The sequence below is a fragment of the Pocillopora damicornis genome, chromosome 4 (genome assembly GCF_964200805.1).
Source record: "Pocillopora damicornis chromosome 4, jaPocDami1.2, whole genome shotgun sequence".
Lineage (NCBI taxonomy): Eukaryota > Metazoa > Cnidaria > Anthozoa > Scleractinia > Pocilloporidae > Pocillopora > Pocillopora damicornis.
In genome coordinates, this window is record NC_142673.1 from 252,125 (window position 1) to 275,007 (window position 22,883).

A 22,883-nucleotide genomic window follows, 5' to 3' on the forward strand; every position below is an offset into this window, starting at 1 on the left:
GATTAAAAATATACTTTGATAATTTTATTTAATGCAAATTTTTAACAACTATATCAAAGCTGAACAAACAATCTTAAAATTCTCTCTGGAAAGCTAACATTAATCTTTCCTTTATACTTAACCCAAGTATTTCCACAAATAAACTTATACCGTATATTAAAGACACAACACCTACTATTGTCGCAACTACATGGTCCAGATACCAAAATTGTTTAAATTTGGTATAAACGTAAGTAGATACCAACACTCCAACAGACATAAACGCACCTTGGGCTGAATCCACCGCTAGCGCTCTCATGGACTGACTGTTTACCAATTGTGCAACATAACACTGGAGAAAAGTAAGAATTGCGTACAATAAAGCACCCACACCAAGAACTACCTTCATTTCGTCAGTCTTGGTGGGATGGTCATCAATTTCGAGATTGTGAAGAGCAATAACAATAGTTGCAATTCCACCAAGTATGAATGAAGTCGCTATCACTGTACTGGCTTTCTTCTCTCTCATTGTTCCGATTTCTCCGTTGAGTTCGTCACGAAATCTCCAACAGACAGCTACCACATTTATAGCCGCGAAGAATGCGTCGAAACCTGTTGCAAACACCGCTGAACTTTCAGTTGTTTGTGAAATTATAATCGACGCTATGCTAAATCCAACGGCCGATATAAATGAAACTAGCGCCAGCATTGAAGCGGCTCTAAACCAGCGCTGACGAAACTTCGGAGGCAACTTGCCCGAAGTCTCACGTTCGTCGACTAAATATGAAGTAGCGCACCCCCGAGCCCTTTTGGTCTCTTCATCCTCATCTTCCGATGAGTATACGACCTTGTCACTGTCCAAGAGGCTTTCCTTTGCCATCGACGTCAAGCTTATGTTTGTGAAAACAACTCTATTAAACGACTTCAAGTATAACCTTGCATGATTTCACTCCAGTTTTTCCGCGTTGCTATAATCTTTTCGCCGGACAGCCAATATGCGCTATAGTCATCTCTAATTCGCTTGGAAAGCTTCTGTAAGTTATTCTTTGAATTACCAAACTACGCTGCTCTCAGCCGAGTAACAGAAACACTTGTACCTATATTGATTTTAGAAGACAATAAATATTGGGGTGTCTTTACGATCAGCTTATCAAGATGCACACGGGTAACTTAACTAAACAATATGCGATCCGTGACCGACGGGCGGGATAAAATTAACATACATTTTCGTCATCCAGATAGAAAACTAGCAAGCTTTCCTTCTTAAGTCCCCGTCTCAGAAACTGTTTTATCTCAACAGCGAAAAGTATCACCATCATCATTTCCCCGTGGACATTTTTCTACTTAGCTCTGTAGCTTAAACATTTTGTTCTTTTCCACGAAGGGCGGCATAAGGTAAAATATTTGGCTCGAGGTCACGAAGTACGAAAAGCGCGACCACAACCAAATCGTTACTTCTAAATATATTAAATTTACTGAAACTACTGTACACCTTTATTTATGAACATAATTACAAATTTTTCACTATATCACATAAGATCATACAATCCACTAATTCAGTGGCAAAATATGTACAAACTAAAAGCACAGAATGATAAATTTATGACTACTTTCGAACTCCACCGCCTCATCTATAATGTTTCGATAAAGAAGTACAGTCGTTTTTTCTTTTGTTAACAAAATTCTTTAAGCTCACAGTGCTTCCTTACAGAGATGAAAAAAACAAAACAATTATACAAGCTACGAATATTTTATAATACATTACAATACATTAAAATTAATCATCAGAAATTGTTGCATGGTTCAGTTTAAGGAATTCTCTCGGATACTTAAACTCGTTCTTTTACTCTGCTATTTTCACTAGCTTAAGAAACACACCCTATGAAATAACTCTCTTTCACAAGTTGTTAATTTTACTCCCTTACCTCAGCTGTGATAGAGTTTCAAAGCAACAATGACTAAAATGAAAGCAACATTGAAGTAGAGGTTGAGCTGTAGTGAGAATATAGCCATGGACAAGGCTGTATTGACGCTCATTGCACAAGCTATGATTAGCAAACGGATCAGGTTACTGGAGTGTTTCATAACCGCTGATAAAATAAGTCCATTCGTGGCCTGAAATTTAACGAAGCAAGAATTATTCTCCTTATAAAGGCTGTCATCATTTAACTCTTTGGCGTAGTTGTAAGGTACCACCCCCCCCCCCCCCCCTTTCCACTATAGAGATTTTCGGCCGGGTAGTGGAACCCTTTTCAGCCATACTACAAGGCTGAGGATTTCGTGAGGTAGTCATTCATGTATTTTAAAAGGTCAACCGCTCTTTTTAAAGGAGTGCTCAGAACAGAAGTGAGTACAAATCTCTCAGTTTTGGATAAAACGCGTCTCTTCATCCCTGCTTTTTATGTGCTACAAGTTAAATTGACTAACAAAAGGTTATTTCTTTTTCTCTCATGGTCCTACGCATTGACGTGTTGACACACGAACGGGAAGAGACTGGGTCGAGACCGCAGAAAAACGTTTTCTTCTTTGCCAGGACACACCCTGTACAGCCCTCATCCCGCATCATCTTAATCTGTTCCCGCATCAAGCTCTCTCTCCATAACCAGAGGAAAAAACCAGCTAGTAATTGTGTGAACATTTTGAAAGGTATATGTCGGAGAAAGGGGTAAGTAACGATATGAAGCTTTAGGCGTAACATCCTTTTACAAACATTTGATGAGTGCCCCTTGGTTTGACTTTAGTTATTCATTTTTTTATCTATTTGTTTATTTGTTTATCCATTTGTCGTTTGCTTTAATCTCGTCATGTAAAAGCTTACACAACTTACCTGGCAGAAAACGATCACCACAGTCCACTTTGAATGACCATTAAAAAATCCTAACACACAAAAAGACAGCAAAAAACGTCAATGAGAAGCTTGGACAATAAAAAGCTGGAAGGGAAATAACTAAGTATATGAATTGACAAATCAATTCAAAACTTTCAGTGGTTTTCTCAATATTTCTTGATTGCTTTGAACAAACAATTTTATCATGAAGTAATTATCCAGTTCTGACTTCTGCAACCAAAAAATATATCTTTCAAAAATTTGGATTCCACTGCTTGTTCTCTCTAAACTATCACTGCCATACTGTTAACACAGCCCCTGCAAACAACATAAAACTGACCTGCAGATGTGTCATAGATGGTTCCTGCTGAGTGATTTGTTGAAGTGTAAGCCAAAAGATTGAAAATGATTCCATACAAATACATCAAAGTGTTTTGCAAGTGAATAGAAACCTGGCAAAAGATGAAATCATGCTTATAATTAGGAAATATGGAATTTGAAATATGAAATTTGGAATATTGGAAACCAAAACACAAGTAATTTCACTTTTCTAATCTTTTTTTTTTAAATTATGATTTTTCGGTTTGAATTATATCCACATACTTAGTAATGACAGGTAGTTTGACACGTAGAATGAAAGTGGCTTTAATATTAAGGTATAATAAACTTGTATGCAAATAACTTAAGCATCAAACTTACCTTATACTGCCTCTTCAAGATGTATTCTGATAGATAAAGAGAACATTTTGCTATAGGATGTCAGTTGTTACTTGGTACACGCAAAGATCCACACACACTCACTCATATTGACTGGCCATGATTTGTGAGTTTCACAGTCATTCCAATTCTCTTTGGGAAAGGGAACACATACTTTATACTTATGATTAATGGGCTATAATCTAATGTATGATTGTTTTTGAAAGGGAAAAAAATATTCACTTAAAAAAAAAATTAACATGATAGCAAGCTACATGGACAAAACTCAATGGAATGATTATAAAATAAGTACATTGCATCTAATGACTCAAATGAAAATAACCTGTTGAAATTCCAGCCAGTCCTGACATTGTGCAGTAAAATATCATCAAGAGGATGCCAGTAACAGTAACGTAAATCTGCTTTCCACTGTTTTTAACATAGTTACGCACTTGTATTATGTCCTGAGCATTTTTCAGTCCGCCATAACTATGCAAGAAAAAGTACTTATCTCATGAAATATTTAGCACGATTGACTGAGATCACAAGTTTACACCTTTTCTCTTGTAAAAGTTGATTAACTCAAATTGCATAGGTTACAAGATGAAACCCAAGCTAAAAATAAGATTTACTTGAGGTTTATTAAGCACTAAAGATTCCAGAACTATCTGGCTACTCCAAAATATTATACTGTACAGCTGAATTTTGATGAGCCAACCTATTTTTATTCAAATATAGAGAATATTCTTCTGTTATTTAACACACTCTGCTGCAACCACATTTCTTCATGAAAACCCCATAAAAGTTAAGTAAGGTTTAAGTTAGTTAAAACTGACCTGTTAAAACACCCAGCTAAAGTAATCAGTCCAAGTGCAATCCACTGCTTCTCTGAAATGCTCCTGAAATAAAGTTTCAAATTTTGATTTTACTTTACTTTTTTTTTTCATTTGTTGATGATGAGGAGGACAAACAAGAGCATACTAATAACACTCAAAATATTCCTTAAAAGTTACCTTCTGATAACAAGCCAGTAGAGAATGCCTGTGATTCCTATCTTAAAATTACACAGGACCTAAACCATAACAAAATTCAAGAATTTTGGAGATGTTTTTCATCTTCCAACAGGCAAAAAATTATACAATTTATAAACTTGGGCAAATGAGAATTATTGTTCATTTTTACAACTACAATCTCATACTAAATCTTTACTTCAATGAAGAATTTAAGGATTATACTTAAACTATACCTGAAAGCTTGCTGGATCAAGGTAACCTTGCACATGTACTGCTGTGTTGTTACTGATGCAGTACAGAAGAGCAGGGATGGAAAAGAACACAAGGGTTTTTAATGGCAGAAAATGCACAGCACCACGCAGCATCTCTGGAATTAGGAAGGCAACAGAGAAGACAAACTACATGTAGAAAGAGGAAATTTCACAAAATCAGAGCTAACATAATTAGCAATGAACATGACAAACATTCATGAATAAAATAGAAAAGAAAAATGCTTCTTCAACTGTAACATACAGTTCCATGCAATTAAGTACCTTCATGACTTCACTCAACAAGACCACTGATGCAGAACTGAATGGAATTTTCCCATTTTCATTTTTACACAAGTTGATCAATATAGCATGAGATCCATAGATCAATACTCTGTAAAAAAACAAATAAATTGAGACAAAGATGTTATCAACATTCATAAAGATCACCACACCATTCGCTTTTATGACTATCAAAAAAAGGACACTCTAAAAATGACTCTGTAATTCAGCTGGTTTTCTCCAGCAAGGTTTTTTTCTCTGTTGGAACATTTTCAATTATTTGTTAAACTAATGATTAGGAGTGAGAGACAGAAGAAAAGAATGAAAAAATTAGGAGAATAATTTACAAAGTGAAGGCTGCCTAGAATTTCATTTGTGGATAATACTGTGATCATACCTATACATACATTAATAAATCACTGTTAGATAAAACATACCCTGAAACAATCATGACTTTCCATAGAACTTTCATAAGAGAATTAGAGAACTGCTCTGATCTTGACATAATCATGACCAAAATAAATTGTAGCAATCTAAGAATTACAATAGCATAAATAAAATCAAACTGTGTTTACAGCAAATTGGCTTGTTGAGAAGGTTTCCTTTAAATCCTGGGGTACTAAAACTCACCCTGACCCCCAATGACCTTGCCATATGACTGTTACAGGTCCTTACAATTTTTCTTAATGTGAAGTAAAGCACCCCTCCCATTAAGATCTGCTATTCAAAACCCTGAGTAAAATACCTATATTAATCACAGGTTACCAAGGCAATTAAATCTGGGTAATCGCTATTTGTGATTCAAATAGCACAGTCCAAGATGCCATATGTAATCTGATCAATGAATGCACATATCACAGGTCAACATCTCAGTTATAGGGTATATGCACTCTTGGGTGAGGGAAACTTTGCAAATGATTTGATTAAACACTAGAATCTGCATCAAGAGCCCTTCATTAAACTCTTGCCAAGGTCATTGTGCCTTTGTATTTTTAAGGAAAGACACCTTGCTAAGATAGTGCTGCCATGAATGGTGTGTAACATATAGAGTACTAATGACAGCCTGTAAGAGTAGAAGGGAGAGTAATAAACAAAGTGCTCATGACAATGTGTCAAAGTATAGCATGGAGAAATTTATTGGGAGCAGTTCATGTTTCGAGGATGATTTATAATGGCCCTAATACAGTGTCATTGCAACTAACTGGGGAGTACTAAGGATGAGAACTGGTACAGTAACTGTTAAGAGGGTAACCTGCCATGACATGACTATGACACATGTCAACGGCAACGATAGTTACGGCAAATCGGCCTCTAAGACTTTAACTATATCAGCCAGTCGCCAGCAAGGAAGTCTCCTAATTGTAGTGCTGATAAAATCAATCGTTGGAGGAAAAGGCGATAACATATTTTCGTAATTAACCCGTGGAAAAATTGCCATATCAGCGCTATTCAACGTCGACATTACATAGAAGAAATTTACTTAAAGCATCTGGCTAGGGATTACTGAGGAATGGGGGAGGCCTTTTACACAAATTCAAGCACTCATAACCTTCTGTCTACTCCGAAATGCAATTCCCTCGTGTGACATGCACGAACTATGCTCGTTTTTTGCAACACTTTTGCAAGTATCGGGCGAAAGTCATGGAAGTGCATTGGAACCTCGATTTCCCCCGATTTCCCGCTCTAGAGGGCAGATGAGAGTAAAAACAAAGGTAACTTACTTTCGCAGAAAAACTTCCCGAAAAATGCTCAGAAAAACGTTCGCAATCTAAAGAAGAGCCACACACATGCTCAAGCCAAAGGATAACACCTGTTTCTTTGTCAACCATTCTCATTCTCCTTCCGGTATAACACTTGTCCCAGATCTTCCTCATCTTATTGGACTGGAACTAACCTTGGTGATGTTATGTGCTTAGTGCATCCAAGGGGTCAACGATTGAAATTGCGGGTTTCGTTAGATTTTCGGTAGCGATAAGTTATTGAGAATGATTGGGGAGTCGGCAGTAGTGGTTGGATGTAGTTTATACGTGTTTTGCAGTCAGTTTGAGTTGAAACAAAGCGCTGGTTACATCCTATTCCATGTAACAGGTAAGTGTTATACCGAGTGAAAGCAGCATTCCCTCATCATCCTCCTGGTATAGTTATTACTGTTTCAGGAGTATCTCGATTAAAGATTAAAGATCATATGAGTAAATATATGGGGAAGCATGATAATCACAAATCTCGTCGTTCTGTTGGCCTATATATATAAAATTTTAATCGCCTCTCACTAAGTCGGAAGAATTTTAACTTTCATATTAATTTCTGATATATGCGTTTAAATGCTCTCCATTGTTTTTGTCGTAGTTTTTTTGGTCGCTTGTATTCCATCGGTGAAGTGGACTGCAGGGATAAGAAAATGGTTTGATTTAAGGTGAGTAACACTCTTGGTTTTTTTATCCAGTATGTGATTGCCTGTCTTGATCATGGATTCAAACTGAATAATTAGGTCTTATCTTAATCGCTTATTTTGAGAAGCACTTTGTACAATATTTAGGCCAATTGCTAGAGACGGCATGGAAATTGGTTCACTTCTAGTTCCCATGGTGATCACAAGTCAAATGGCATTTCTCGAGAAATGGGACAGTAAATACATGTATCTCAAAGTCACAGGTAACAACCAAGTTCACCACATACATAATCTGACAGAGTCTTGTCTGTATTATTTTACAAAGTTACTGATAAATGGTTTTTGTCAAATTTTTTCCCTTAGAGGTGGAAAGATCTTATCTGTTGGCTTCTCAGTTGATGGGCATGTTCACTGCCTCCATTCTGCTGATTATAAATCATGTGAAACCTATGATGTCATCAGTCTTCTTTTTTATGGTCACTGCCTGTATAGCAGCTACAATAGGTGTTCAGCTGGGTATGCACAGTTCAATTTTAGTTTATCCATCATTGAGCATTGAAAAATTAATTTGAGGTATATCCTCTGGTAACCTTTTACAGGAACATTGTAAATCATGGCAAAAACTTTCTTGTGTTTGAACTTGCTTATGAGGGTTTGGGACACAGATCTAAAGTAACATTAGATTTAGAAGGTAGGATCCAAATGCCAATTGCAGTGTTTTGGTACTGTAAAAGGGAAAAATGCAAAGAATGATGGGTCAGGTAAGTAAATGTGTGTTGATGCTATATTGTACACAAGTAATCCCCAAAAGTGGCTGCATTTATTTTGTAATATGGGATTTATGGCCTTTTTCATTACAGATGTTGATATTATGTGGGTGTCCATAAGTGTGTTGCTATACTTTGTTGCTCTCTTTGCCATCTTGCGGTGGATACCAGGATGTTTTACCATTGGTGAGGCCATGATTGTGACACAAGCAGTTGTTTTGGTGGCAATTGATTCATATGCAAACCTAGGAATAAAGGTAAACATGCAAGTAAAAGATTAAGTGTCATTAGAAACAGTTTTAGGAATGCTATATGTGTAGGAAGTAAAGTTTTGACCAAAGTTTTTCATTGGAATTTTAGGCTCATAGTGAAATTCAGAATCATCTGTTTTCAGTTAGTATACATTTCACCAACCTTCTATAATCTGTTTGGAATTCATGCTGAGGTTGCAAGAGGAACTCTTACTTTGTGGATGCAGGTAACATATATCTTATTCATGTTGTGTTTGTTTACTTGGCTCCAAATACTAGTACTAATCAATCCTCATGGCTCAAATTAAATACAGTGGAATCTCCATTCAGGGAAAACTTTTAGGACAAAGGCAAGTTTCCTTTGAATATAGGTTGGGTTGTCTAACCCAACATAAAATTTCTTTCTGGAGAACAGATGATCAGGGGTTGTGTAAAAATCTGAATACAGACAAGTCTACCGATTGTTATCGTGTCCACTGATTACTTTTATGTGTCAATTGTTTACTTAAGAAATCTCTCTATACTCAAAAATCTCTATCTTGACATTCAGCTTTTGTTGGTTGGATCATTGACAACTGGTCTTCTCCTTCTACCAGTGTTTTACTATCTCTCTTTAGTAAGGTGAGTCTTGATATGAGGTAAAATTTGTTACTGGATGTAAAGAAAAGCTTGTGATAGGAACAGCATAGGTTTGGTAAGTTACTTAGGCACATCAAATTAGCCTTCTTACGATACAAAATCTGTTGCATCTGGAAGTACTGTTTCTAGTGCTGAATGGGAAGATAGTCTGTCCAAGGTTATTTTAATTGCTCCCCAACATTGGTATTTATATTCTTCACACTGTTCTGTTGGACAAACAGGAGCCTTTTAACCTGGTGATCATTTCCTTCATTCTCATGACCTTTACATTTGATTTAAGGCTGACACTGTAAGGAGAAATGAGAAGCCAGACATTCTCTGGTCTTAAAGGGTTAAGCATTATATTTGTGTGGTTCATTTGAGTTTGCTTCTGAATCTCAAGAATAGAGAGAGAAAAAAAGGTCTTTTGGAACAGAGAAATGTGTCACCCTGATAGTAACTGTCACATATAGATGATTGTCTTTACATGATCTTACTTAGCAGTCAGAGTAAATCATTATCCTTATGGTAGTTCAGGCCTCTGTTTCTGGGGTGAGCTTGATTTTTGATCAGTTATTCACATGTACTGTTTGCTTTCTAGGGACTATTGGGAGAGATTAACTGGTTACATGGCTTTCTATGCTGTATTGTTGTTTACATTCTTTGCTCTCCTGTTGCCATGGTCTGTACTCATTTTGGGTGGCATCAATCCATTTGTGTGGCTATGGGACTATTTAGACACTGGGAACATTAGGGTAAAGCTGCCTGTTAAACTTCTACAAATTATTTAAATACAATTGTATCCATCAGTCATTGTATGTGAACTGCAATGAAAAATCTTACAAAGTCTATGCTGTTTTGGACAAACAAAGCATTTTAAATTTGAATTTTTGTTAGTCCTAATTATTAATGATCACTAAATTATTAACAGTGATATGTAATGTGATTCTAATCTTATTGCTGAATGATTAAAATGTAAAATAAAATAAAAAAAAAAAAAAAAAGTAAAGGTAAAGAATTCGATCCAACCGACGCGTTGGCCGACGCGTTGGCCACTGTTTATCCTTCTGTTTATCCTCCGTACAAGATGCGTCGGTGGTGTATCGGTGGTGCGTCGGTGGTGCGTCGGTGGTGCGTTGGTGGTGCGTCGCTGGTGTGTCAGTGGTGCGTCGGTGGCTTTGTTTGGACCTTATTTATGTAAATCAATGCTAAACCTTCCTTTTCCACACTTGTCTGTAATTAATGTATCATTAAAGATTCCCAGACAGATTCACTGTCTCGTTTGTTCGTTGTGTTGTAGGAGAGCAATGAGGCGGGGAATAATCATAAGTTTTAAAAAAGTCTCAAGAAAAACAGGAGTTTGAGTTGCGTTTGCTCTTTTGATCGGTTTGTATCGCAAACTGTCTCCTAGTACTGACTTTTCAAACAGACACAGAACAAGGTATTAGCCTCAAACCGTTTTTTCTAAATTGTAAATGCCAAAGTACACGTAGTTTTTCCCGATCTTGTGTATTTCTATTTTTTTAAAAAAATTAAATTCGTGTTTGTATTTCTTGCAGATGCCGCTAGTTCGTTACTGGTTTTGTGTCGTTTTTGTAGCTGTAGGGTTTGTTGCATGGAAAAGTCTGCGACGTCAATCATCGCCAAATGCCTCTGGCACGATAACTCGTAAAGTTTTCCACCTCTTGGCGTTAGCGATCTACATACCAGGCGTGATTTACGAGCCAAACGTAACCCATTTAGCTTCATCCGTCGCTGTTGCAGCTTTTCTATTTATAGAGGTAAGTGAAGGAGGATGTTGGTTTGTTGTGCCGTCCTTGATCACCTTTTCCTTGATCACCTTTTCCTTGACTTATCCTCGGCTAAGAACCTGTTACGTTCACGTAGAATCCAAAAGAACAGGGCTCAGATAGATAACAGTCACAAAACGGGTAAAAATCTTTCAGTACTTACATGGAGGTAAATCCATTTTTTCTCATTCTAGAGATACTCTCTTGTGAATCTTCTTTGAATAATCTAATGTGGATAATTACTCAACTTACTTGTTGCCTTGTAACATTAATTTCACAAACCTTACTGAGTTTTATCCCAAATTGTGGCTCACAAGTATTGTAACCGCCCCCCGCCCCCCGCCCCCCGCCCCCCCCCCCCCTCCATAACAAACTCGAAATAACGTGTGTCAAGGCCAATACGTTGGACGTGAAATATCAGAACATAACCCTGGAAAAAAAATTGTGAACATGTTTTGAATTTTGTTTCCCAGTACATCCGATTGTACAGAATAGGACCGTTTGGTGAAACAATTCACTCAGCACTTGAGGTGTTTTTAGATGAGAAAGATTCTGGGCCACTCATTCTAACCCACTTGTATTTGTTACTGGGCTTTGCTGTGCCGTTGTGGTTATATCCTGTCGATTACCTGAAGAGTGACTCCACTGGTAAGTTCAGTTTCTCGATAAGATCCATTCCGATAGAGGAAAAAAGAACGGAAGTTCCATTACAGTAAATGGTTTGAACCCGGGGGTAACATGTAATAGTGTAGTTTGATCGTCCGGGTGAGTGTAGTCCTGAGAAGGACTGTTGTCGGTAGTGGTGACTGACGTTTGGACAACCTGAGAAACGTCAGTCATCACTACCGACAACAGTCCTTCTCAGGACTACACTCACCCGGACGATCAAACTACACTATTACATGGAAGTTCCATTAATGCTTGTTAGGGCGCGGTTGGCCTGGGATCTATTCTCGTCAGGTTGTTGTGAATTTATTTGTCCAATCACAGGCTGCAAGCTTGCACTGTATTCTGGGATCCTTTCCCTTGGTATTGGCGACACGATGGCATCCGTTGTTGGGAAAAGATTTGGACGCTGTCGCTGGCCGGGTGAGTATCTTAAAACTTCCTAAAGACGCTAGGATTTGCTTTAAATGCGCCTTTGTTTCTGTTTATGGGCTAAAAATTTGCCTTATTTCACTTAAGGTGGAGTGAAAACTGTGGAAGGAACATTAGCTGGTATCGCATCGCAAATGTTGTTTCTTTGGAGTCTCCATCATAAAGGTTAAACACTATCTATTTCGTATCATATTTGACATTAAATTCTTGTATTTTGCTTAATATTAGCTGTTAGAGACCTTTGCGAGGTTTATAAACTTCTCTCTCCTGGCGAATCCTGTCTTATTAAGGCCCCGATCAGACAAGCAATATAAAACTTATGAAGCTCTCCGCAACAATAAGAAGGCAAAACTGAGATTTCTCCACTAGAGCCCTCAAGTTCTTATCGAAAGAAAAGTGAGTGAGCTACCCAAGGTTCCCCACCCCTCTCTCGCCTTCGGGAAATATCAACATTTTCTCTTCTGTATTGCAAATCATGTTTTTTTTTTTTGTTTTTTTTTCCAGGTTTTCTATTTTTACCAGAAGAACGATGGTTACCAGTATCCATGGCGATAATTTCCGGGTCTGTGCTCGAGGGATGGACAACACAGATTGATAACATCGTACTCTCGCCTTTCTTATGCTCGCTTCTAATGTTCAAATGTAGATAGGACATTGTTTATATTAACCAATGCTGCGGAGAACAGAACGTTGTATGCTGATATTTATAACAAACAGACGCGTTTGTGTGTACTTCCCCAACCATCCCCATTCACCATTCACGTGAAATATTCGCTGTCATTTTCGGCAGATGATGCTGAAATTGTGGTAATATCCAAATAGCAGGATGCAAATCAGTTTTTGTGTTTGTTTGTTTGTTTTTTTTTAAATGTAGGTTGGCACTTTCATACAGTATTTCATTTTGACCAAGTGTCCAATTATCTTGTGACTTCATAGATCGATGGTCGATACTCTACAATAGACCATGAGTCAAAATTCTAGGCACCTTGATCCTTTTGTGGTCAGCACATGAAAGTGAAAACAAGTCACAACGGTAAACCATGGAAATATAAAAGATTTAAGTATGCAGACATTCGTTTTTGTATTATGGTTTGCACTGAGTTCAATTAGTCTCTTTTTAATATGCATCATTGGGATCTTTCGTAGAAGCAGTCTCTCAGATCACTTTGTGCGTAGCATTTCACGCTAAGAACCTTAATCATAACGATTGAAACCAAATTCCCAATACCCTTCAACGTACCATTAGACCTCTGAAATTTGACCATCCGCCACTTATTTATGAAAGTTAGGAAGTTGATCGCCAAAAGGAACAACGAAACATACAAAACACTTATCATGATTACTCAGAATCCGAAACTTCGATACGTATTTCCTTATAAGGGTTAATATTTTACGGAAACTGAAAAATTAAATTTCACCAAGCGTAAAGAGAGACAAATTGTCTTTCATGGAACACTTAGTACAGACTTCTTTTTGTCCAAGAATAAACCTGAAATTGAACGAAAACTTTCTCAGGGGAACCGTCATTTTTACTTCAGAAACTACGAAAGTTATTCAACTACTTCTCGTTCACATACAATTTGTTTACGTATGAAACTGCACGTATGTTATGACGACTTTTCCCCTTTGACGTCATATAGCACTGCACATTTTTAAGCTACCATTCCTTTTATAGATGCAGCATTATTTCAAGAGTTCGTCAGCCGGAAGTTAGCAAGAAAGTCACGTGAGATAAGGCAGCTTTCGAGCTTGTGTCGTCACATCCTCTCGTAGCCATTATGATCACGGAGCTCGGGTGAAACATGTCTAATATTGGAAAACTATTCAAAATTAAAGGAACAAGACCTCCTAGGCCACCGAAGAGGGATTACGATGAGAATAGGAGTTCTAGTGATTGCTCTGAAGACGATGAAAGCTATTCAGACCCGGCCACTGTCCATCCAACGTTATCGCCGAATGAGAGTCCTGTAATGCCCAGTTACCCTCCTCCGAGACCAAACCATTCGCCCGCTAATCGCCGCGTTCACGATGCAGGAAAAAGGGCTTCAGTACCTGTTACGTTTGGCCAGTCGATTAAACCTACCAGATCACAGAGACCACAAAGTGCAGAGCTTTTGCAGCAGGGAAAAATGCCTGTACCTGGGCCAAGATTCGGCTCGAAGGTACGAAATTATTTTCTGAGTTGTTATTAATATCCGCCCGCAAGCGTTATGTAAGCTTGCTCGTATCATTTTAATTATTTTAATTCCTCGATCTCATCATTTTTTTTTCATTCAAATGTAAATAATTTCCCAGCGAGATTTAATGTAAGGTTTGAACGAAATATTTTAAGAATTGACAACATGTAGCGTACTTTAGTTTGATGAACGAATAGCTGATCATGGAGCAGTTGCGAAATATTCACCTCTTCGCAGATTTCAGCATGCACACATTCACTTCTTAAATAAGTTAATCCATTAACTTTTTTGTGGGCGATGTGGGGGTAAATATCAATTATAAATGTGTACAACGACCTATGATGATTCCACACACGATATAGCTATTAATGGAACATTCCACACAACTCAATGTCACATGCATCTTGGATGTACTTGTCTTCTTGTGTCTGTTTACGAATTTCAGACGAGGTTGATGTTTATTTTCCATTATTTGATATAATATTATAATTATAATATATTATACACGATAATGATTCTCAAACGGATATGAAAATTTCCACAATATAAAGGTATTTCCACTGACATATTTAGTCGTAGACAAATATCAACTAAAAATAACATTTCATTTTTTTATGTTATTTTAAAGCTTTCCAGACTATGTTTTGTAAATGTAAATATGGATGAATTTAGTTTCATTGCATTGTCCTTGCCCCTGAAATACATCAATTTAGGTGTTGATTAGTGGTAGAAATGGTAACTTTCCTGTCTCCTCATTGCTGCAGCATTTGAGCTGTGTCAACCGGGCTGATTTGGCATGCAACTTCCTCTCTGACTGCTATTGTCCATGGCTAGCCCAGTTTTAAAGATCTCAGTTTACAACCATGCTATGAATTCTTCCATATGAAAACTCAAGCCCTTATTGCAAAGGTTTCTCTCTGTTCACCTTAGTTCTTGCCCTAACATTTCATATACTAACTGTAACAATACTGATATCTGCACCACGGACAAAGTTAACCCTGTCATTATTAGGAGTGACAAAATTGGAATTTCTTATTCAAATATCAATGTATTTTCCAGCAGTTAGTGATGAGAAGAAAAAAATATGCAACTTGAGGATGCTGTGTGATTTAACCTAAATTTTCATGTATAAAATTGTGCAGACTACATGGAATAATTGTTATTTTGGGAAAGAAAGAATCTAAGCCAGCACATTTGCCATAGACATCCCTTAACTTGGTAAGAGACAGAACAAGAGAGAAAAAACATGCCATTTCCCACATTCAATAATCTTAGAACACGTCTTGAGTGAATAATAAGAAAGGCTTATTTCCTCACAGGAAAATTATTTCTTTATTGGCGTGAGATACAAACCTTGATTTGGAATTAGGAAACATTTTAAGGTACTGATGTTTAGTAAGATGCTTTTGATTTGCAGTTCACATATTTATTAGAACTTCTTTTCAGTGACAGTACAATAGAGAAAAGTAAAACTTTTAATTTGATCAGAATAAATTAATAGGAAATTTCTCTCCATTTCCTTAATTTGCTATTTTCAAACCCAGAACCATATTTAAATATTTGACTTGCGCTGGTATGTAGTTAATGTTTGATATGAGAGTTGCTTTGAGTTGTTCATACTATTGAGTGAAAAATTTGAGAATTTTTGCAGAGGTAAATTAAGATAGAGATTTTATTGTCATGCAGGTAACAGCATATTTCTTCCTGAGGGTACCAGAAGAAATAAAAATCTTTCAACAGGAAATTTTTTTTTATTTTAATGGTCGACAAATTGATTGTAAAGTTTTGTGAGCATAAATTTATTTTAGTTTGACCCAACACAGGCAAAGCAATGACAGGATTCATGAATTATACTCAGTGTATAAGGTTACCTGAGTAGGCTGTGATAAGTCTTTTTGCAAAAGTTTATTAATGTATCAGTCTTTGCGTCAACATGTGTTGCTTTTTCATAAACACATGCTTCACAACGCCCAGCTTGCATCATACATGTACAGCTGTATGTAGTTTGACAATTGACTCAAACTCTATCGAGTATGATAAATTTACAAGCAAATATTGTTCAAGAGACACTGAATATTTGAATAAGCATTTTATAGTTTTTTACCATGGTAGCAAAAATTAATTTCAACTAGGTAGCTTGTTTTACCAATCAAATGTTAATTCTGTTCTTGATAATTTTTTTCCCTTAATGAAACCATACCCTGTATTCAGAAAAAGCCATCAAAAGCTGATAATTTTAGAGATTGAAGATGAATAACTTTGAATTTAGGGGAATTCATTATCTTAAAATTTACCTTTAAACCTGAGCTGAAAAAATCTTCGATCATATCATATTTTTACTAAAGCAAGACTTACAAAGTAAACCTCGTGTATTCTGTGGATTTCCTTCCTTCCTTGTCCCTTCTAAACTGCTTGGACTACATTATTAACTGAGATTATGTGAATTTGACTTTCAGTTTTTCACTAAAAATTTGCATATTTGAAATCAGTCTGTTTTGGTAAATTTGTTCTTTCAGGTGGCACTATTTTTATTTTTAATTACTTATTATGTCAAGCAGTCAGTCATTCAATAAGAAATTCCCAAACCATTTTGTGGTTAAAAGAAATACTTTTTAAGTGCCTGAAGGTTTCTGTAGTTAGATCTGGATCATACCTGAGTTAAAATTTACCAGAGAAAGCAGCAAGCCAGCCTCTGTTGTTAGTAATTGGAATTCAGTTTGAAACCACAACCCTATGTAAATAGCCTGTTATTTAATTGATGGACGTGTTCTCAGAAGAGACAATACATTTTGCCCCCTGGCTGAAGGACAATTGATTCTCAGCTTCTTCATCAGCATGTTCCTTCAAAGATGTAACTGTGTGCGAAGTTGTACATCGGACAGAAATTTCAAGAAAAAGGTAAAATAATTCTTTATTTAGGTTCTCTGTATGATAATTCTGGTAAAATTGTTTGGGTATTCTGGGCGGTTAAATGGTGATTCACAAGCATTTTGGCAGACATTTTTATTGCAGTAGTAATTTATAATCACAGATGTTTTGTATTCAACCACTGTTGAAAGTATAGGACTACAAGGCACGTTGGTAATTATTTGGCAAAATTTTTAGGGGCTAATGTCATTTAATTTCTTTCAAAATAGTTATTTTTTGAATAAACCTTCCCATGACAAACAAAATACTTGCAGCTCCATGATATTTTAGTGACAGTTGGCTGCATTTATATTACTTGTATATGATACACTTTTTATCTCTTAAAATGAAATCTCATTCATAAATTTTTCAATTGAGTTTGAGATTTCAATAAATCTTTTTCCTACACTCATCAGATAAATTATGTTCCTAGTCTTACAAGAGTGAAAAATTTCTACATGTTTCATATTTTCAATCCAGTTCATAAAGGGGCTCTGGTTTCAATTGAACCTAGTGTTTCACAATATTCTGTTTATTGCTTCAAGACCATACATGAAGCTATTATATGCATGCATACATGTTTTATCAGACAGAGTTCAAATTGTATTTTGTATATTATATTGACTAGTTTATATTTCATCTCTTTGCTCTATACTCTATAGAGTTTGCTACATTTTTTATCTGCTTAGAATGTCTCAAACTAAAATTGATTCATCATGCTTGTGTGATATTTTTTCCATGTAGCCAGACCTTGTTGATCTCAAATATTTGTTTGACTTTTTCCATAATTTTATGTCAAAGAGCTTTGTTCATAATTTGCATACAACATGTGGCACTTTACTCTGATTACTGCTTCCACTCTGACTCCCTTTTAAAATTTAAAACCACATGGATACTGGTGGATAATTATTTTATAGTTAGGCACATCTTTTACTTCTACAGTAGATAGAATTATTGGTTGGAAGCATAGGAATCTTGTAGAAACAATTTTTTCCTCAAAGGACAACATTGTTTCAGCTATGCAGGTGTTTGTGGCTTTCTTTTTAATGTTTAGGATGAATAACTTGCTACAACAGCACATGTTGTGTTATGCTGTACTTGTGTGTTGTAAAATGGTGTAAAAGAACATAGACTCTATTGGTCATCTTTTACTTTTCTTTCTTTCTTTGTTCATATTTATTTGGTCAGTGAAGAGAGGAAAATCCAAAGTGCTTCACTGAATCACCTGCCTTACCAAAAATCTCCTGTACAAAAGAATCTTTGGGTAGGATGCTTTTCACTAGGCTTTGTAAATCAGAAAATTCTCTGGCTAAATTTATGTGGCCTCAGTTCTAATTTTTTATCCAGATGTGTAGTATGTTCTCCTGTTACTCTAATCTGATCCTTGCAACAACAGTTCTCAATGAAAATATTTTTTTGTAGCAAGCCATGTATCCTGAGAAGTTGAAGATTTGTACATTGAAAATTCTATAATGATAATATTTGTTACAACATGATTAATGGTTAACCTACCACTTTTTTTAAATCAAGTTTTGCTACTTCCTAGATGCCTGATGACTACTCAGATCCATGGGATGCCAAAAAAGCAATGTCCCCTGGTGGAGACTATTCCGATCCCTGGGATGCTACAAACACCCAACCAGGGGCACTCACTGACCCCACTAAGGCTGGTAGAAAGACTTCAAAAGATGACTATATAGACCCCTGGGATGCAAAGCAGGATGGAAAAACACAGGTGGAAAGGGTAACAGTTGAGAAAGTTAAGCATCAGAGTAATGAAGACTCAGATGAAGAAAGTTATTCTGAACCTTATGACCTTGGCAAAGTCACATTGTTAGATGAGCAAGCTAAGAGAATGTCTCTGAGGGGAATGCGTCCATCATCTGTAGACGGAACATTTTCTGAACAGGAGGAAAACAGATTCAGAAAACACAGTGATACTGGAGCAAAAAAGTAATAATTTTGATCTGTAACTAATTGTCCTTTTCTAGCATCAGATTATGGTACATTTAATTTTTAATGCAATAAATTCAGCCTGTGTCATTCAGTATTTGTGGCCAGTCATCAGACAAATTTAAAACAAAACAATTTTTTTTGTCAAGTTCAACTGAACCATAAAACAACTGAACCTAAATTCCTTTGGAACTGTTTTTTTGATTGTCTGAAAGATGTTGACTCTGGTTGAAGTGTTTGCATGGTAAGACTCCTACAGCTAGCTATGTGAGTATTTCTTAGATTCACATAATGAACATGTTTTCTTATTTGTGGTCTTGTCAGTTTCATTGCATAATAACAAACATACTTGTGATGACAAACCATGTGAAAATCAGCCACATTCATTTGATTTTGTCACTCAATGCTCATTGCAAATTATTTTTTGCTTTTGTTATAGTTTTGATAAACTATAACATGTCAGAATCCTATATTAGCTAAATAGTAAAGTTGAAACATAAGACTTATTGCCTTTTTTTGAATCAAAGAAACACATTGTGTGTACAATTGTACTTAATATCTTATCTTGATTAATATCCATTTTTCAACAGACAACAGTCTCCTAGCAGGGATCAAAGATCAGCAGATGATTATGACTCACCCTGGGAAAGCAAATCTTTTCTGGGAATGCAGCAGAAATCTCCAAACTTACCCCAAGAGAGACCTCAAGCTCCTGTGACTGATACACGCTCATCTGACGATTATGACAAACCATGGGAGTGGAACAAGAATATTAATCTGAATGGCCATACACAAGGGCCAAGACAACAGGAACCTGTTCAGTCACCTAAAATTGACGCTCGGCATCCAGATGATTATGATGCACCCTGGGAGTGGTCAAAATCTGGCCTTACATCAAAGGTGAAGGGTCCAAGGGAAGGAGAGGCACAGGGCGTGGCCTTAGTTGCCCCTTCTAAGCCACCAAGAACATTTGTTGAAGATGGATCCCCCATTGACCCTTCTTTGCCACTGTCACGACAGGGGTGAGTTATATAATTGAATTGTTATTCCATATGTACAAGAAAAGTAACCCCAGGTTGTGAATGTTGTGTTTGCTATGACATGTAGATGTAGATGACATCCCCAAATTTTGACCTGACTCTTTAATTTCTATCACACATTAAGGTCATAAGAATAAAGGAATTGATCACCAAGTTAAGAAGTTCTTGATTGTTAAAGAAAGCATGGGCTTTGAGCCTAGAAGAAGTGCAAGTTTTGAGGGTTGTTTGTAATGTATCTGTCCTGATCATTAATTTTCATATTTAAATCTTGAAATACAGCTGGTATCATGGACCTTTAAAGCGACTGGAAGCAGAGAGACTCCTACAATCTGCTGAAGACTGCAGCTTCTTACTGCGACAATCTGAGAGTAGTAAAAATGACTTCTCTCTGTCTGTCAAGTAAGGATTTGTTATATCAATTATTGCCTATTTGTTATTTTCATTACAACTTTATCCATTCAATACACCATAAGAATTCACTTTGCTTCACACTAACTGAAAATTTACTGTTCTTATTTTTAAAGTTAATATCATTTTTAAAGTCATTATTTCAAGAGGAACATGAGAGAATTCTAAACAAGTTTGTTAATTTGATTTACCCCAAGTGTAAGCTCTTTGCCCTCTTCATCATTTTAAATATTTTTCTGTTTTATTTTTGTTTAGAAATAACAACTCCTTCATGCATTTAAAGATTGTTTGCCAAGGCAATAGATACATCTTGGGACAATTTAGTAAGCCATTCAACACTGTACCTGAAATGATTCACTACTATTCCCTAAACAAGCTCAACATTCGAGGAGCTGAACACAAAAAACTCTTACACCCAGTGGTACCTCCCCCTGAGTATTTTACACTGGAGCCAGGTGGATATCCCACAGCAAGCTGAGAGTCACATTCCTGCATCATATCATGAAGGCCCTTATGGGTGGAAAAGCTTTCCTGACAAGCCTTGGAAAGTCAAAGTGCAGAGATCACTGTATTGAAATAGTGAATTTAAAATAATCTAATTAATTTTAAATTTTTTTGTAATCATCAGTGACAAACGTTAAGGGAATGGTATTTTAATTTCATTGAAATTCTGTTATATGAGTAGTTGGCATTAAAAAAAAAATGAAACAAGCAGGATCATGAGTAGAGTTAGTCTTTTCACACAAGTATTATAGTTTTAAGTGTTTGCCAACACATGTGGAATTATTGTTCGATTTTATCTCAGTTGACTTTGAAGTAATCCTTGATAGTAGTGTTCATAGTAGAACACTTTTCAGTTGTAGCAAGCTCATTTCTAGATTTTTCTCAAGACTTAATTATTATCTTGATAGTGTTTTACATTTTGAAGGAGCAATCTTTGTTTTGCTATTTTAGTTGTTTTTAGTGTTGCATGTTGCCCATTGTGGGTGAAAGATAATTTTGACTGATTTACCATTTAGTTAAATCTTGTTTTACCATCAGACCATCAGGGAGAATGTACAAAAAAGGAAAGTCTGTATTATAATAGTGTCAATAGGAGTAGTCTTAGAGCTCCATGTAGTTGTGGAGAAATAATTTGGTATTGAAACTGTTACTTTCAACCTTGAGTTTTGTTTTAATGAATGAAATTTACCATTTTAAACAAAGGGTGAAGTGCTTTAGAAAAGAATTGAAATGAATGGCCTGAAATATATCACTTGTGCTAGTGTCTGTGTTCTGCAGTACACTGTGCAGTTGGTTCATTTGAAATATAAATGAAAGTTTTGATGTAGAATTGTTTCTCAAATCAAGGATCAAGTAGCAGTGGTAATCTTTTGACACTGACTCTGGGAATGTTACCAGCAATCATTTAAGGTCATTTTAGTAGCTAGTAATAATAACACAATTTACCCCTTGAAAGTCGTTTGAAACATACCAGATCCAGGAATTTCAATAAAATCCAGAATTCTCAAATATAATTAATGTAATATGGACCCTATATGATACTATGCAACATATAGAAATAAGCAATAATGTAAAAGTCATGCTTGAAATAGTGAGAAGTCTTTAAACACCGGGTTTTAGATAGCTGTAGGAATTTGTTTACATGTAATCATCACTAGTCATTCTTCTCTCGACATTTGATCACCTCGACTACTAGCTAAGATTTCATTCTCGAGATAATTTCACCAATCTGGCTTCTCGTCTTCGAAAGTCCCGAATTCATTAGGAATATTGATAAAGCTAAATAAGTATATTTTGAAACTTGGAATATTAAAACTTGAACTAACTGTTGGACTTCGATAGATTTCTTGATGTTTATGTAATTCAAATTTTAGAGATACCACAACATCACACCAGCTAGAAAATCAACGCACATTTTCCAAAATTAAAACTACCGCCATCAATTGGGGAACAGATCCAGAAAGACTGCGACTTCTAGAGCAAGTGGAAGACAGATGTCCCGGATAACAGCGATTTCACTTAATTCTGTATTACAGCATCTGTCTTACTAGTGGCTTTTAATCCATATCTGCCATATCTATTAAACTTTGGTTGATAGTTTTTTCTTTACTATCATGCCATGAGGTCAAAGTAGGGTTAAAGCTGTAATGATCGCTTTTTTCCATGCAAGACTTAACAAGAGAAGCATCACAAAAGCTAGGCTGTGTAGAGGATGTAGATCGCATTTTGTCGATAAAGGGTCTTTGCAAATGATGACGACGAGAACACGGATGTCGACTTGATTGTCCGGTGGAGGCCTGGGATGCAATCAAAATTCAGCAATAAAGGAAAGGTAGCTTTTGACGAAAAACGTAATTTTAGCGTATTTTGTTGGAACTTAATCATGATAATGTAAAATTCCTTTCTGTACCTCTGATTTTTTACGCAGATTACATGA

General features: G+C 36.2%; 4 protein-coding genes across 12 annotated transcripts; 2 read left to right on the plus strand and 2 right to left on the minus strand.

Annotated features, from left to right (window-relative positions):
* Positions 1–2: 2 nt before the first annotated feature.
* LOC113682296 (transmembrane protein 163a) lies at positions 3–859 on the minus strand. Its single transcript, XM_027199457.2, has one exon. The coding sequence runs from the start codon at positions 857–859 to the stop codon at positions 74–76; it is 786 nt and encodes a 261-aa protein (XP_027055258.2). The 3' UTR covers positions 3–73.
* Positions 3–6,897, minus strand: LOC113682298 (putative UDP-sugar transporter protein SLC35A4). 7 transcript variants are annotated; one of them, XM_089203032.1, is made up of 12 exons: positions 6,767–6,897; positions 5,483–5,578; positions 5,049–5,157; positions 4,749–4,913; positions 4,516–4,574; positions 4,339–4,401; positions 3,846–3,991; positions 3,506–3,531; positions 3,147–3,258; positions 2,807–2,856; positions 1,905–2,094; positions 3–1,076 (listed from the first exon to the last, which is right to left on the minus strand). In XM_089203032.1, the coding sequence occupies exons 2-11, from the start codon at positions 5,554–5,556 to the stop codon at positions 1,906–1,908; spliced, it is 993 nt and encodes a 330-aa protein (XP_089059158.1). In that variant the 5' UTR covers positions 5,557–5,578; positions 6,767–6,897; the 3' UTR covers positions 3–1,076; position 1,905. The 7 variants fall into 7 exon arrangements, with proteins under 7 accessions (XP_089059158.1, XP_089059160.1, XP_089059164.1 ...); XM_089203034.1 differs by lacking the exon at positions 3–1,076 and adding an exon at positions 1,451–1,683; XM_089203038.1 differs by lacking the exons at positions 3–1,076; positions 5,483–5,578 and adding an exon at positions 5,676–5,777 and having other exon boundaries at positions 1,451–2,094; positions 4,749–4,882; positions 6,767–6,879.
* On the plus strand, positions 6,891–13,026 carry LOC113682294 (dolichol kinase). Of its 2 annotated transcripts, XM_027199453.2 has the most exons (13): positions 6,891–7,133; positions 7,392–7,458; positions 7,582–7,697; positions 7,798–7,950; positions 8,295–8,458; positions 8,596–8,679; positions 9,003–9,073; positions 9,672–9,825; positions 10,630–10,851; positions 11,334–11,508; positions 11,851–11,949; positions 12,046–12,123; positions 12,463–13,026. In XM_027199453.2, exons 1-13 carry the CDS (start codon positions 7,031–7,033, stop codon positions 12,606–12,608), a joined length of 1,632 nt encoding a protein of 543 aa, XP_027055254.2. In that variant the 5' UTR covers positions 6,891–7,030; the 3' UTR covers positions 12,609–13,026. The 2 variants fall into 2 exon arrangements, with proteins under 2 accessions (XP_027055254.2, XP_089059156.1); XM_089203030.1 differs by lacking the exon at positions 7,582–7,697 and having other exon boundaries at positions 6,922–7,133.
* LOC113682295 (uncharacterized) lies at positions 12,812–22,276 on the plus strand. 2 transcript variants are annotated; one of them, XM_027199455.2, is made up of 6 exons: positions 12,812–12,991; positions 13,634–14,120; positions 18,589–18,995; positions 19,586–20,017; positions 20,315–20,434; positions 20,699–22,276. In XM_027199455.2, exons 2-6 carry the CDS (start codon positions 13,761–13,763, stop codon positions 20,919–20,921), a joined length of 1,542 nt encoding a protein of 513 aa, XP_027055256.2. In that variant the 5' UTR covers positions 12,812–12,991; positions 13,634–13,760; the 3' UTR covers positions 20,922–22,276. The 2 variants fall into 2 exon arrangements, with proteins under 2 accessions (XP_027055256.2, XP_027055257.2); XM_027199456.2 differs by lacking the exon at positions 12,812–12,991 and adding an exon at positions 16,970–17,033.
* The last annotated feature ends 607 nt before the right edge of the window (positions 22,277–22,883 follow it).